Below are 14,511 nucleotides of genomic sequence, written 5' to 3' on the forward strand. Positions count from 1 at the left end.
CTTAAGTACCTTAAAGATGATTAAGCCTTTTCTCATCAGAATCCATTTTGATGAGCCCTTTGTGTTAAGGAGGAGGGGAAGGAACCTGCGCACCCCCTTCCCCTGCATGTGTACAAGAATGCAAGTGCCTGGGCTTGCACCAGCACCCCCACGGAAGCGATGGGTGGCGGTACCGGGGTCCCCCGGTGCTGCGGCAGGTCCCGGTGACTCCGGGCGCGGACTCCATTTCCCGAGGAACCGAGCGGCGGCGCCCGCTGACGGTACAGGGGCGACAGGAAGCGCGACTGAGCCGAGCAGAGCCGAGCTAGGCCGAGCCCTGCCGGGCCGAGCCGAACCCCGCCGAGCCAAGCCGAATCTAGCCGAGCCCCGTGTCGGGGTGAGACGGGACCCCCCCCCCCCCCCCGCCCCGCCGCCTTAGGGGGCGTTTGTGGGCGCAGCCGCCCCCCCCCCCCCCCACGCTGGGGTGCTCGAAGGGGCGTAGAAGTGGGGGGGGGGGGGGGGGGGGCCGCAAAAGGGAAAGCCCCGGGGGGAGGGCGAGGGGTATGGGGTGGGGGAGGCTCAGTGGGAGGCTCTGGGGTGGAACAACGGAGGGGGGCTGTGGGTTGTATGGGGGGGCCGGGCCTGGGGTTTGGGGTGCAGACTTGGGACTCGGGGTGTAGGAGAGGTGTGAGGGTCAGGCCTGGGATTTGGGGTGCAGAGGAGGTGTGGGGAGCAGAACTAGGTGCAGACCTGGGACTGTGGGGCGTGGGGAGGGTATGGGGTGCAGACCTGGAATTTGGGGTGCAGGGGGAAGGTGTGGGGTGGAGACCTGGGATTTGGGGTGCAGGGGAGGCGTGGGGTGCAGACCTAGGACTCTGAATGTGTAGGAGCTATGGAGGACAGACCTGGCATTTGGAGTGCAGGGGAAATGTGGGGTGCAGAGCTGGGATTTGGGGTGCGGGGGGGAAGATTTGGGGTGCAGACCTGGGACTCAGGAAAGGCTTGGGGGTGCAGCGTGAGCCTCCGTTTCCAGAGGCCAGGCAGTGCTGCGCCACGTGGCAAGGTCTGGCTCCAGCCCAGGTGCTGCCTGCGCACAGGGAGCCTGTGGGCCACCGGCCAGTTTCGTTAATTAGCAACAACAGCTAATGAGTTTCTGCTGCTCCGGCCTGGCCACGTCACCGCCAAACGCACCACTTCTGCTTTCCTTCTAGCTTTTGCCAGCAGAAGCAATTAAAACCCCCCCCCCCCCCCCCCCCAAAAAAAAATAATACCACCAGCCTGGCACACGGCTGATGCTCGTGAGCACCTATGCCAGGGTGGGGGTGAGCTCAGCAGTCCATAGTTGGGTGTACCCCAAGGTGACCCTGGCGTGGCCCCACACTCCCTGCAGGTTTTTTGGCCATGACGGAGGCGGCGGGGCCGGTGGCCAAGCGCATCCTGGTGACAGGCGGCACTGGCTTGGTGGGGAACGCCATCAAGAAGGTGGTGGCTGATGGAGAGGGACAGCCGGACGAGGAGTGGATCTTCGTGTCCTCCAGAGATGCCGACTTGACGTGAGTTGACCGTGTGGGTTTTCACTTGGAACACCCCCCTGGTCTGCTCCTCCGTACCTCAGAACCTCAAAATTTCCCATATCAGGAGTGCCGCGGAGACCAAAGCCCTGTTCGAGCAGCACAAGCCCACCCATGTCATCCATCTGGCTGCCATGGTCGGGGGCCTCTTCAAAAACATCCGCTACAACCTCGACTTCTGGGTGAGCACCCAGCAAATAGGCGGTTATGGGGTCCCTGAGGATGCTGCAACCCCCTGCCCTCCCTGAGCCAGGACATGGGGACACTGGGACATGACTTGCTCTGCTCCCAGGGCCAAACCAGAGCTTCTCTGGTTCTGGAGTTATTACCCATAGGGTGCAGGGGTTTGGGGGTTCTCACCCCACAGATCTGACAAATCTCTCCATCTCCAGAGGAGAAACATCCATATCAACGACAATGTCCTGCACTCAGCATATGAAATGGGGGTGCAGAAGGTGGTCTCCTGCCTCTCCACCTGCATCTTCCCAGACAAGACAACGTACCCCATCGACGAGAGCATGGTGAACATCTCCATCCCCGTGCACAGCCCTGGCGGGTCCCTACCATGCTTAACTCTCTGCTTTCTTGTCTCCAGATTCACAACGGGCCACCTCACAGCTCCAACTTTGGCTATTCCTACGCCAAGAGGATGATCGACATCCAGAATAGGTGCGGGGACACACACAGAAGAGCCCTTACAGGCTGCGAGCACCCTCCAGTTATCAGGGCAAGGGGAATTCTCTAGGACTCCCGGAAATTAAACGGAGCTGGGGAGATACCTGGGCTCAGCAGATGGATATGCTGCTGGCCAGGGTCTTCTGGGGACAGCTCTGGCTGGAGGGAGGTGACTACAGCTGGTGGACAACCCACCTGCATTCCACCCTGCTCTCACCCAGGGGCTACTTTGAGCAGCACGGCTGCCGCTTCACTGCTGTTATCCCCACCAACGTCTTCGGGCCAGACGACAACTTCAACATTGAGGATGGCCACGTCTTGCCAGGACTCATCCACAAGGTCTACCTGGCCAAACGTGAGCATGGCAGGACTTCTTAGGACTTTTTTGGGAGGATTGGGTTGTTTTGTTTGGGGTTTTTTTTGCCCCTGCCTGCTCCAAGAGCTGCTCTGCAGGGTAGCCGGAGTGGGTGGAGGTGGCTCCAATGCTCATGGACATTCTCTCCTTCCTTCCCCCTGCAGAGACCGGCTCTGCTCTGACCATCTGGGGCACGGGCAAGCCCAGGAGACAATTCATCTACTCCCTGGTATGCGTGGTCTCGAGGAGCACTCCCCTCCCACAACTTGGGGAGGGCAGCGTAAGGGGCTGGGGGGGCCGGTGCCTGGACCCCAGCAGGGTCTGAGCCCACCTGGGTCATCCTGGGCAGCGTTGGCCAGCCCTAGGGTTGGGTCCCCTTGCAATGGGAGGGCTGGGGGACAACAGCCACCCTCCAAGAGCCATCTGCTCCTCCGCAGGACCTGGCCCGGCTCTTCCTTTGGGTCCTGCGGGAATACGATGAGGTGGAACCCATCATTTTGTCAGGTAAGCCCTGGCTGGGCCCCCCATACCCCCTGCTCCAGCCCCTTTACCAAGAGGATGGAGGAACAGCCACAATCATACTCTTCTCCACAGTGGGAGAAGAAGAAGAAGTCTCCATCAGAGAAGCAGCAGAAGCGATCGTGGAGGCCATGGACTTCAGGGGAGAGCTTGTCGTATCCTTTGCTGCATGCTGATCCCCCCTTTCTCACAGGGCTGCTCTGTGGTGGGGGGCACCCCGCTTCTCACCAGCGGCCGTAGGGCTCCAGGGGAGATGCCACGGTCCAGAACATCCCTTCCACTGCCCCAGCCAGGACACAGCAGAGCAGAGCGAGACCTGGTTTTCCTCCCTTTGGTTTCCCTTAATCCCTCCCGCCCCAGTTCGACACCAGCAAAGCAGATGGGCAGTTCAAGAAGACGGCCAGCAACGCCAAGCTACGGCGCTACCTGCCCAGCTTCCAGTTCACACCTTTCAGGCAAGGTGAGATGAGGGGCTCCGGGAAAAACCAGGGGGTCAAGGGGTCCCCCACCCACTGCACTTAAGCCTTGGTGGCATCAGGATGGTCCATCCTTTCAATACTTAAGGGGAGCTTAGAAGAAAGATGGGCACAGACATTTTAATAGGACCCGTAGGGATAGGACAAGGGCTAATGGCTTTAAACTGAAAGAGAGGAGATTCAGACTAGATATAAGGCAGAGATTTTTTTACGCTGAGGGTGGCGAGACACTGGTGCAGGTTATTCAGAAAGGTGGTAGATGCCCCATCCCTGGAACCGATCAAGGTCAATATGGACAGGGCTCTGAGCGACCTGATCTGGGTGAAGATGTCCCTGCTCGTGGCAGGAGGGTTGGACTAGATGACCTTTAGAAGTCCCTTCCAACTCAAATTATTCATTGATTCCATGAACGAACTGCATTCTCAAACCCCATCCCATCTTCTTCCCCAGCCGTGAAGGAGACCTGCACCTGGTTCACCACCAACTATGCCAACGCCAGAAAGTGATGGGCCAACACGACACTGGGACCAGCATCATCCTCTTCAACTCAGGGTTGTCCTTTGCTGGGGCAGAGGACGGGGCTGGGTGGGTGACAGTGACATTTCCAAAGTAAAAGGGGGCCAGAGCCCTGTGAGCAGCCCCCACATTCCTGCCTACTGCTGGGAACGGTGCAGGATGCCCAGGGCAGGAGCGGGGAGGAAGGTCAGGGCACCCCAAAGGCACTGGGACCCCAGACTAGGTCGTAGCAGCCAACTGGAGCCACCACCGCCACCTTGGCCATGTCTGAGAGGCTGGTGGCTCTGGCTGAGCTGTTATGAGCTATATTGCTAATTACCTGTAATTAAGCTGTAATAAAGGGAAGGTGGTCAGGGTTCCTCTGGTGCAGGAATGGCAGCCGGGCATTTGCTGTTGCTTTCGGCACGTGGGGATGGTCCCAAAGCCCCAGCGTCAGGATGGGGGGAGACCAGAATGGGGAAGGTTCCAACTGTAAATGTGGCATTTATTAAAATACGTGCAAATAGTATAAAACTGGTGGGATGAGGAACGTCTGCCCCACAGCACGGTCCTGTACCCGTGCCAGATGGCACCCGTAGGGCCCCAAGCACCACCACGTGTTCTCCACTAGGATCTAGAAGAGCCAAAAAAGGGTTTAAAATTCCTCTGGGCAGAGGTAGAGGGTCAGATATGGGGGGACAAGTCCATGGCCAGGCTGCTGCACGAGGCTCAACTGGTGGTGTGGACATGGCAGAAGTCCTGCCCAGGGATGGCTTTCTTCCGGCATCGCTGCCCGGCCCTGGTGAGCCCCTGGCATGGAGACCGTGGGGACAACAAGGACCTATGGAAGAGAGGCCCATCAGCACCAGCACCCCAAGAAGCACCCAGAGGGCCTGTCAGGTCACTGGCTGCACTCCAAGGTGACACTAGCCCCAACGTGTCCCTGGAGAAGGGATGTCCCCTGTGGTTGGCACTCACACATCGCTGGTCAGAGACTGGCTCAGGTTGTAGGGTTTGGGCTCCCAATGCTTCCCAGCACCCAGGGCTGGCTCCACCATCACCTGGTGGAGGAAGAAGAGGTTCTTGCAGGGCATCCTCTGTCCCTGGTGACCTTCCAGGTGTCCCTTGTCCCATGGGGACATGTGGGTCATATAGGATTTGTGCCTTGACCATCCATCCTTGGAGGACACCCTCTTCACCCGTAAGTCCTCCTTGGACATCATGTCCCCACAAGCGCTGTTGGCACCACCCCTGGCCTTCTCCCACTGGGGTGTCCAGCACCCAGAGGTGCAGTCACGATGAGGACACCTCAGCCCTAGAGGACGTGACCCTCAGGGGGACCCAACTGGCCACCAGCAGCAGAGTCTGGCCCAACCTGGGGGCATCCCACCCAGCACCTACTTCCAGCTCAGGCTTACCTCACGTGAGCTCAGCTTTGTCCTCCAGCTACCAGGGACGGGTAACACCTGCCCTGCTAAGCCGGGAAGGTCCCCCGCCATCGCTGGGGGCTGCTCCAGGCACAAGGGCTCTGCAAGAACATGGCATGGGTGGTGACACACTCCCAGTGCCACTGTCCCCCAGGTGTTAGATGGGGACACCCTGGGGTGGTACACATGCCCTAGCATAGCTTGGGGACACTCTGGGGTAACACACATGTCCCAGCACAGGATGGGGACATGCTGGAGCTTCAGACCTCTGTCCTACAGCCACCACACCTCCCACCTCATGGTCATCGCTCCCGCATCCCCCTGCCCAGCCAGGTCTCACCTTGCAGGCAGCTCATCTCCATCCTGGCCAGCTCCTCCTGCAACAGCTCCACTTCGTGCTCCCTACACAGAGAGAAGGGAATCTGGAGCTCCGTCACCTTGGCGGCTCCTTCCTCACCCCCATCACAATGGCAGCCCCCTCCCCAGCCTCCCCACACCCTCCTCTGAACAGAATTAGAGCAGGGAGCTGGGATGGAGTGCCCAAAAGCTGCAGACAAGCCATCAAGATGCGTCCTGCTCCCTCCCAGGGACCAGCAGCCCACCCTGGGGATCTCTGCCAGATGGCAGCAAGATGGGACATCCAGGATGGGTGCCCAGGCTGGGTCCTAGCAGCTCCAAGGGTGCCATGCCCACATGCCCCTTTCCCCCCTGCCCCCCCCCAACCATCTCCTACCTGTCCGGGGTGGAGGTGAGCTGGCGATGGGGCTTCTCCTGGCGAAGCACCAGCCAGGCTCCCCCAGCACCACAATAGGCAGCTGCCACCAGCCACTGCCCTGCAGGGAAGCAAGAGAGTGGGAGAGCGCAGAGCACCCTCAGCCCACCCCCATAGCACCCCCAGGGTGGTGCGTCCCCAACCAGGTCCCCCCAAACCTGTCCCCACCTGCCACGGCAAGGGCCAGGAGAGCAGAGAGCGCCGGGATGCTGAGGAGCTCGCTGAGGACACTGGAGGCAAGAAAGAGGAGGAGGATGATGGTACGGGGTGGCGTGGGCACCAGTAGCATGACCAGTAGCAGAACGTAGGAGCCGTATAAGATGCAGGTGGAGATGGCACTTGGGCTCTGACCTGTGGGACAAGGAGCAAGAGCCTGGTGTTGGCACCCACCAGCACTAACCCACCCTCCAGCACCCATCCCCGGCTCACCAGCTGAGTCAAGGATGGCACGGAGGTGCTGCAGATGGTTCTCCACCTGGCTCTGGGCTCCCTCCATAGCCGCCAGCATCAGCCCCAGGCTCTGGTTGACCTGCCGCAGCTTCTCCATCACCTCCTCCATCCGGTGCTGCTGGGCCAGGAGAAGGGCCAGGTCGCTCTCTGCACGTGGAGATGGACACGGCATTTGGATAAGCCAGAGAAGCCGCACACAGGGGCGTCCTGGTGCAAAAAGAGCTGGGAATGGGATGTGCCACGTTCCCACCTAGTTGGGAATAGACATCCTGAGCTCTTTCTTGCGCGTGGTGGAGGTCGGACAGGACAACCCGGCACCCTTCCAGGAGCCCCGGGGCTCCACGGCCGCTCACATTCCCTGTAGGGGAGGCACAAGAGGTTGGGTCAGTCCCCGAGGTGGGATACGAGAATGTAGCAGCATCCCAGCTGGTGGCTCCTACCCATCTGCTGGGTGATGTCCTCCATGAGCTGGGCCACCCGGTGCTGCTTGCCGGAGAAGAGGGTCTCATCCAGCGCCGGGTGCTGCAGGCTGTGGTGGATGGGGGTCTCCAGTCTCGGCCGCTCCTGAGGCTCCTCCTGGAGCAAACATTGGGGAGGTGGTGATGGGGGGAGGCCCCACAGCCTCCCCACAAAGCAACACCCCATGGTGATGCCCACCACCGCGTACCAGGTGGATGCCGGTTGTCCCCATGGGCACCCCATTAGCATCCCAAAACGAGTCCCCACTGTTTAATCTCCATCCTATGGTGCTGGGGAAAAGAGACTTCGGAAAAGCCTTCGGAATTGAGCAAGGCTGGGGGTCAGAAGGGGATCAGGAGTGAAAACTCCCATCTGCCATGGGGGAAGTGGGCTAAACAGGGCTGGTTTTACCCCAAAATGAAGGTGAGAGGCCGAGCAGAGGTGGCTGGGTACAACTTGGGCTCTGCAGCTACAAAGTTTGAGATTTTGGGAGGGAATTGCACGGGATTACTGCAGGCTTTGGGGTAGAATTGGAGAAAACAGGATTTGGGGTGCCCTGTCCCGACGCCTTACCGTGTCTGGGGTGCAGGGGTATGTCCGGCGACCCTCGGCGCTGGCCTGGCAGTTGAAGAGCTCCACGTCCAGCTTGGCCACCACCTTCTCCTCCTCACTCAGGTCAGCACAGGACGAGCGGAGCTGCATCATGGCCTGGTGGCAGCACTGCAGTGCTCAGCACCCATGGGTGCTCCCAGCACAACCAGGGTGGGGGTACAGAGGGTGAGTTTAAGGGTGGGAAATCAGGAAGAAAAGTATGAGCCCACCTCAGCACTTGGCCTTCACCCCCCCCCCAAAACCATCCTACATGGACATGGGGTACCCCACACCTAACAAAGTGGCTGCCCAAGGTGGCAGCTTCCTGGGACCCCCATTTCCTACCCGGGAGGGGGGGGGATCCCCACTGCCACACCTGATGGTGGCAGGAATCCAGAGGCAACAGCTCCCAGTGCACAGCTTCAGCCTGGAACCGCTCCTCACCCGTGATCATCTCGAAGGGGATGTGTGGGGAGAACCTCACCTCTGGGGGGGTTCCCAGCTCCTCTGGGGGGGCACCAAGGCCCAGCCACCCAAAAAACCTGGCAGCAGCACAGAGGAACAGCAGCAAAGCCCAGCAGCTATGGGGCAGCATGATGGGGGGGTGGGGAGAGGGTCCTGCAGGGAGAAAGGAGCTGGGGAGCACCCGAAGGCCCAAATCCACAGACAGGTTTGGGGGATCCCCCCCCCCCCCAACAGGTCCCACCCCATTGGGGGAGACACCCCCCCCAAATACACCCAGGGGTACCAGTGGCCTCGGCTGCAGCCCAGCCGGGGCGGTGGGAAGGGCTGGGGACTGTCTCCCCCCCCCAATCCCTTTCCCCGGGTGGGGGGGTCCCCCCCTTTCCCACGCGTGGACCAAAGCGGCTCCACCCCGAACCCGGAAACCCCCCCCCCGCACCTGCGCAGATACCCACCCACCCCCTACTCTTAGGCCCCGCCCCTTATATCAATCTCAGCCAATGAGAGAGTGGGGATGGATAAAGCGAGACCAATGAGCGTTCGGAGGGGGTGTGGTCTGGAGGGGGAGTGGCCGCAGGGCGCCCGGCGCGATGGAGACGGCGGAACTGCGAGTGGGGTTCGTGGGCGCCGGGCGGATGGCGGGTGGCCTGGCCCGGGGGCTGCTGAGGGCAGGTACGGGCAGGAGGGAGTCCTACCCTATAGATCAATGTGGGGACATGGGGACAGCTCTGTCCTGGTCCCCTTTTCCCGGCTCGCTGCCCCATAGGGTGGTGCAGGGACGTGGGGACAGCCGTGTCCTGTCCACGTCTCACCCGGGTGTCCCTGTCCCGTAACACGGTGTGGGGACAGCCCTGCTCATACTCAGAAGCCGGGTGATGGTCCCTGTTTTTTGGGGTCACCTCCTTTGTCATTGCACTGTGGCACAACGGGGCTGTGCCCACAGGCGTCCCCCGTGGGGTGTCCGTGCCAGCCGGAGTGGCAGGATCCGGCCCTGGTCCCCTTTAGTTCAATGTCCCCCAGGCTGATGGAGCTGGGGTTGAAGGAGAGGAGCACGTCCCAGCTGAGATTGGGGTACCCGGGCTGCGCTGAGGTGTCCCCCCTGCCACCCTGGGGCCACCCTGGGGCCACCCTGGCCGCTCACCCCGCTCCCCGTGTTCCCCAAGGGAAGGTGCCAGCCAACAGCATCCTGGCCAGTGCTCCCTCGGACAAAAACCTGGACGCTTGGCGGGTGAGTGGGGACATGGGGTGATAAGCCACCCCGGTCGGTGGCCGTGGAGTTGGGAGGCGTGTTGGGGTCCCCCCTGCCACAAATTCGAGGGACCCTTTTCCCCCATGCAGGGTTTTGGCTCATTCTGCCCAGGTTTGGGTGAAATCCAAGCAGAGCCTTGGTGGCTTTGCAGCCACAGCAGGTCCCCGATCTGCGTCCCCACTTGCAAACGTGCCTTACCCATGGGGGTGCTGAGGGTGGGGGGGTGCCGAGCTCTGACACCTCTCCCTGCCCGTGGGCAGGAGTCGGGCTGCCGGACCACGCACTGCAACCTGGAGGTGCTGCAGGAGAGCACCCTGGTCTTCCTGGCCACCAAACCCCATGTCCTGCCAGGCGTCCTGCAGGAGATCCGTCCTGCCGTGGGATCCCACCACATCATTGTCTCACTAGTGGCCGGTGTCACCCTCCAGACACTGCAGCGGGTGAGCCTCCTCCTCCCCCTCTTCCTCCTCTTCTTCCTCCTCCTTCTCCTCCTCTTCCTTCTCCCATTTGCACCCGGGCCCAAGGAGAAGGACACGTCGCTGTGGCTCTGTCCCCGCTCAGGTTGCATCCCCAGGTCCTTCCCCATGGACCTTCTCCACCAGCCCAATGGCTGATACCCACTGGTGTCTCAGGACACCCTTGGGTGCTGCCCAGAGCCGGCACCTCTCTCCCATCCCCATCTCTCCCCAGCTTCTCCCTGCCTGGACCAAGGTGCTGCGACTCATGCCCAACCTGCCGTGTGTGGTGCAGGCAGGGGCGATGGTCTTCGCCCGCGGCAGCGGTGCTGGCGACGAAGAAGCTGCCCTGCTGAAGAGCCTGCTGTCCTCCTGCGGGCTCTGCGAGGAGGTCCCCGAATCCTACATCAACATCCACACCGGCCTCAGCGGCAGTGGGGTGGCTTACGTAAGCGCCTGCGCTCGGCAGGCACCGGTTCACCGGCAGGACGCGGGACGCCGGCAGAAATGCCACCCGTGTGGGGTTGGGGTTTGGGGTCCGCCCTTGCGCCATGCTCACCCCCCCCGATGCTCTTCTCTACCAGGTCTACCTGTTTGCTGAAGCTTTGGCCGAGGGAGCGGTGAAGATGGGCATGCCGGGCGGCTTAGCCAGCAGGATCGCGGCTCAAACGCTGCTGGTGAGTCGGTACCGTCGCTCGGGGACACCTGGCATCGCTCCTCTCCCTCCTGCCCTGCAGCTCCCACCTGGCTTGGGCACCCTGTCACCATCGCTGTCCCGGGCTCTGTGGCACCTGGCAGGCTGGCAGAGCGAGGGAGGAGGTGCTGGATGGCGTCCTGCCTCAGTTTCCCCTCTTGAAACCAAAGATGAGGTCACTAGGAGACAGCGAAGGTCATGGCGGTGGGACAGATGCTTTGGTGCCTTGTCCCCTGCCACAGGGGTGTGGGCGACGGGAGGATGCTGCCATCCAATCCCTGGGCAAGGAGAGGAGGGTTTGGGAGGTCCCCTTCTCTCTGACCCACCCTGGTCTCTCGTAGGGTGCAGCGAAGATGATGCTGGAGACAGGGGAACACCCGGCGAAGCTGCGAGGAGACGTCTGCACACCCGGGGGCACCACCATCCACGCGCTGCACCAGCTGGAGAAGGGCGCGCTACGGGCCACCGTCATGAACGCTGTGGAAGCAGCCACCAAACGGGCATGTGACATGGCCGAGGACTAGCGGTCTGGCTGCGGATGAGCCCCTCCGTCCCCCGTGGAGCAGGAGGGGTGATGGGCACCAGACCCAATCCCTTCAGGGAGCAGGGGGACCCTGACACCCCCCCCCAGGAGACCCTGGCTGGGAGCGGGAGATGGCGTGGACTCACATCCACACCACGTGGTACCTCCGCAGGGCTGGGACCAAATAAACATGGGCAGCACGATGGCAGGGTTGGCTCTTTCTGGTCCCTTCAGTCCTGGGGGGCTACTGCACCCAGCACGGGGTCACCTCATGGGGAGGTGACAGCCATGGGTCTCTGGGCCAACAGGGATGGAGCTGATGCCACGCTGGCTCTACGCTTGCCGGCGCTGTGCCGGGATGTATCGCACCGGGGAGAGGGATGGGGTTTTGGGAAGTCAAGCCTGCTGGGACTGGGCAGAGCGGCTGTATGTCTGCGGTGGGAGGGTGCCGTGAGGATGCCAAGGGATCTTGAGAAGTGGGGAGCTGGCAGGATGATGATCTGGGGGTGAGTACAGAGAAAGGCTGTGATTTCCCAACTCAGTACCGAGCAAGGGTGGTAGGTGCTTGGGTTACACGTGGGCACCGATGCCTGCTCCTCTGCTCGGCTCTGGAGATGCGCGCAAACACGGAGCTGCTATCTGCATCCCGAAACCACGGGCGAGAAGTCAATCAGCCGAGAAACCTCCATCTCCCACCGCAGCCAGGCACCAGCATCGCACCACAGTCCTGCAGACGGCTCCGTCTCCAGCAGCGAGGCGGTGGGATGGAAGCCCAGGCCCCCTCTCAGCCCCGGGGTGCTGCACATCAAGGGAGGAGAAACTCAAAGCTTGCCTGTCTGGAGAGGATCTGAGTCTTCTGCACGCCCTAATTAAGCTTTGTTTGCCTCCCGGCACCTGCATGGATGCAATTAGTGATGATTTGCAAATTGCTTTGAAGATGAAAGGCTTTTTCCAGGCAAAACATCACTAGTGAAACAGCTGGATGCTGAGCCTCCAGCTCCTACAGCTTTGACCACGTCATCCCAGATGCTGGTGGCACCAAGCCAAGAGAGATACCGCAACCATAAAGCGCGGCCGGGTCACACCAAGGCATGACGTCCCTTGGCACCTTCTCCAGGCATCTAATTAATTAGCAAAGCAGCACAGAAGCTGGAGATGGAACTCGAGTCTGCTCATCTCTCCTGCCCATGTCTATCCTTTGCCATCTAGCCAGGGAAGGGACTCATGGCACCTACATGGTGCAAGGAAGCAGTGGTCCTCACGGTTTCCAAGCCACATGGTAGCTCCTTTGTCCTTCTTCTGCCTGCTTTTATCCCTGTCCTGTCCCCAGGTCCCCTACAAAGGCGATTCTACTGATGTCTCCAAAATATGCAGCCGTCTGATTTCGTTCTTGGGCATCTCCATCTCTTCTGTGTCCTCCACACCACTCTTTAACATAACTGGCCAAAAATCCTTGGCCAAATCCAGCCCCACCACTTGTGATGCAGCTGACTCCAGCCCCTGCCTATTCCCCTTCTCAATGTGTCCTCCTAAAGGCTTTTGAGTTTTGGGTTTTCAGGTTGTCTTTCAGAGAAGCAGCACGTTTGACCCCAAAGCCAGGATGCTGATGACCTTCATCATTTTGCTAAGCGCTAGTTTTAACAAAAAAGGTTTCAATTCCATTAATTTTATATAAAAAAAAAGAAAAAGCCAGCACTCACTGCAGGTAAATTATTGCTACTACCTTACTGCTAGTACTCCTGCCTTCAAGAGAGGCATCTCATTCTGCCCGCCGAGATCATGGAGCAGATCCTCCTGGAAGACACGTCAAAACATATGAAAGGCAGGGAGGTGATTAGAGACAGCCAACATGGCTTCTCCAAGGGCAAATTGTGCCTGACAAAGGTAGTGGCCTTCTACGATGGAGAGATTGCATTGGTGGACAAGGGGAGAGCTGTGGATGTCATCTGCCTAGACTTCTGTAAGGCCTTTGATATGGTCCCACACAACATTCCTGCTGCTAAATTGGAGAGATACGGGTTTGATGGATGGACTGTTAGATGAGGTATTGGCTGGATGGCCATGTGCAAAGAGTTACAGTCAATGGCTCAATGTCCAAGTGGAAACCAGTAATGAATGGTGCCCTTCAAGGGTCTGTACTGGGAACCAATACTATTAAGCCCCAGCCTGGCTTGGACGGGCGTACTCTTTGCTGGGTCAAAACCTGGCTGGACGGCCGGGCCCAAGGAGGTGTGGCGAATGGAGTGAAATCCAGTTGGCGGTCAGTCACAAGTGGTGTTCCTCAGGGCTCAGTAGCGGGGCCAGTGCTCTTGAATAGCTTCATTAATGATCTGGAGGAGGGGATCGAGTGCACCCTCAGTAGGTTTGCAGACACCACCAAGTTGGTGGGGAGTGTTGATGTGCTTGAGGGTAGGCAGGCTCTAGAGAGGGATCTGGACAGGCTGGATCGATTGGCTGAGGCCAGCTGCATGAGGCTCAACAAGGCTGAGTGCCGGGTCCTGCGCTTGGGTCACAGCAACCCCAGGCATTGCTACGGGCTTGGGGCAGAGTGGCTGGAGAGCCACCTGGTGGAAAAGGACCTGGGGGTGTTGGTCGCCAGCGGGCTGCATATGAGCCAGCAGTGTGCCCGGGAGGCCAACGACATGCTGGCTTGTATCAGAGACAGTGTGGCCAGCAGGACCAGGGCAGCGATCGTCCCCTTGTAGTCGGCACTGCTGAGGCGGCAGCTGGAATACTGTGTTCAGTTTTGGGCCCCTCACTACAAGAAGGACGTTGAGGGGCTGGAGCGTGTCCAAAGACGGGCAATGAAGCTGGTGAAGGGTCTGGAGCACAAGTCTGATGAGGAGCGGCTGAGGGAACTGGGGTTGTTTAGTCTGGAGAAATGGAGGCTGAGGGGAGACCTGATCGCTCTCTACAACTACCTGAAAGGAGGTTGTAGCCAGGTGGGGGTTGATCTCTTCTCCCAAGTAACAAGCGATAGGACAAGAGGAAATGGCCTCAAGCTGTGCCAGGGGAGGTTTAGATTGGATATTAGGAAAAATTTCTTCACCAAAAGGGTTGTCAGTCATTGGAACAGGCTGCCCAGGGAAGTGCTCGAGTCATCATCCCTGGAGGTATTTAAAAGACGTGCAGATGTGGTGCTTAGGGACATGGCTTAGTGGTTGGACTTGGCAGTGCTAGGATAATGGTTGGACTCGATGATCTTAAAGGTCTTTTCCAACCTAAACGATTCCATGATTCTATGAAATATCTTCATCAATGACATAGACAGTAAGATTTGCAGATGACACCAAGCTGAGTGGTGCAGTTGATTTGCTTGAGGGAAGGGATGCCATCCAGAGGGACCTTGACAGGCTGGA

The 14,511-nt window shown here is 59.7% G+C and overlaps 3 protein-coding genes across 4 annotated transcripts; 2 read left to right on the forward strand and 1 right to left on the reverse strand.

Moving 5' to 3' along the window:
• The first annotated feature begins 229 nt into the window (after positions 1 to 229).
• Positions 230 to 4,469, forward strand: GFUS (GDP-L-fucose synthase). Of its 2 annotated transcripts, none has more exons than XM_075743154.1 (11): positions 230 to 376; positions 1,370 to 1,532; positions 1,618 to 1,732; positions 1,943 to 2,071; positions 2,146 to 2,219; positions 2,447 to 2,580; positions 2,745 to 2,809; positions 2,946 to 3,084; positions 3,175 to 3,254; positions 3,460 to 3,559; positions 4,026 to 4,469. In XM_075743154.1, exons 2-11 carry the CDS (start codon positions 1,381 to 1,383, stop codon positions 4,079 to 4,081), a joined length of 1,044 nt encoding a protein of 347 aa, XP_075599269.1. In that variant the 5' UTR covers positions 230 to 376; positions 1,370 to 1,380; the 3' UTR covers positions 4,082 to 4,469. The 2 variants fall into 2 exon arrangements, with proteins under 2 accessions (XP_075599269.1, XP_075599270.1); XM_075743155.1 differs by having other exon boundaries at positions 3,018 to 3,084.
• Positions 4,470 to 4,561: 92 nt separating this feature from the next.
• Positions 4,562 to 8,373, reverse strand: LOC104641213 (protein brambleberry-like). The gene is made up of 11 exons (XM_075743153.1): positions 8,146 to 8,373; positions 7,752 to 7,886; positions 7,160 to 7,295; positions 6,970 to 7,077; positions 6,699 to 6,866; positions 6,438 to 6,620; positions 6,231 to 6,330; positions 5,838 to 5,899; positions 5,489 to 5,598; positions 5,049 to 5,131; positions 4,562 to 4,911 (listed from the first exon to the last, which is right to left on the reverse strand). Exons 1-11 carry the CDS (start codon positions 8,362 to 8,364, stop codon positions 4,800 to 4,802), a joined length of 1,416 nt encoding a protein of 471 aa, XP_075599268.1. The 5' UTR covers positions 8,365 to 8,373; the 3' UTR covers positions 4,562 to 4,799.
• Positions 8,374 to 8,798: 425 nt separating this feature from the next.
• PYCR3 (pyrroline-5-carboxylate reductase 3) lies at positions 8,799 to 11,360 on the forward strand. The gene is made up of 6 exons (XM_075743156.1): positions 8,799 to 8,903; positions 9,395 to 9,459; positions 9,741 to 9,920; positions 10,171 to 10,383; positions 10,520 to 10,612; positions 10,971 to 11,360. Exons 1-6 carry the CDS (start codon positions 8,822 to 8,824, stop codon positions 11,151 to 11,153), a joined length of 816 nt encoding a protein of 271 aa, XP_075599271.1. The 5' UTR covers positions 8,799 to 8,821; the 3' UTR covers positions 11,154 to 11,360.
• Positions 11,361 to 14,511: the final 3,151 nt, after the last annotated feature.

Source organism: Balearica regulorum, chromosome 2 (genome assembly GCF_011004875.1).
Source record: "Balearica regulorum gibbericeps isolate bBalReg1 chromosome 2, bBalReg1.pri, whole genome shotgun sequence".
NCBI classification, from domain to species: domain Eukaryota; kingdom Metazoa; phylum Chordata; class Aves; order Gruiformes; family Gruidae; genus Balearica; species Balearica regulorum.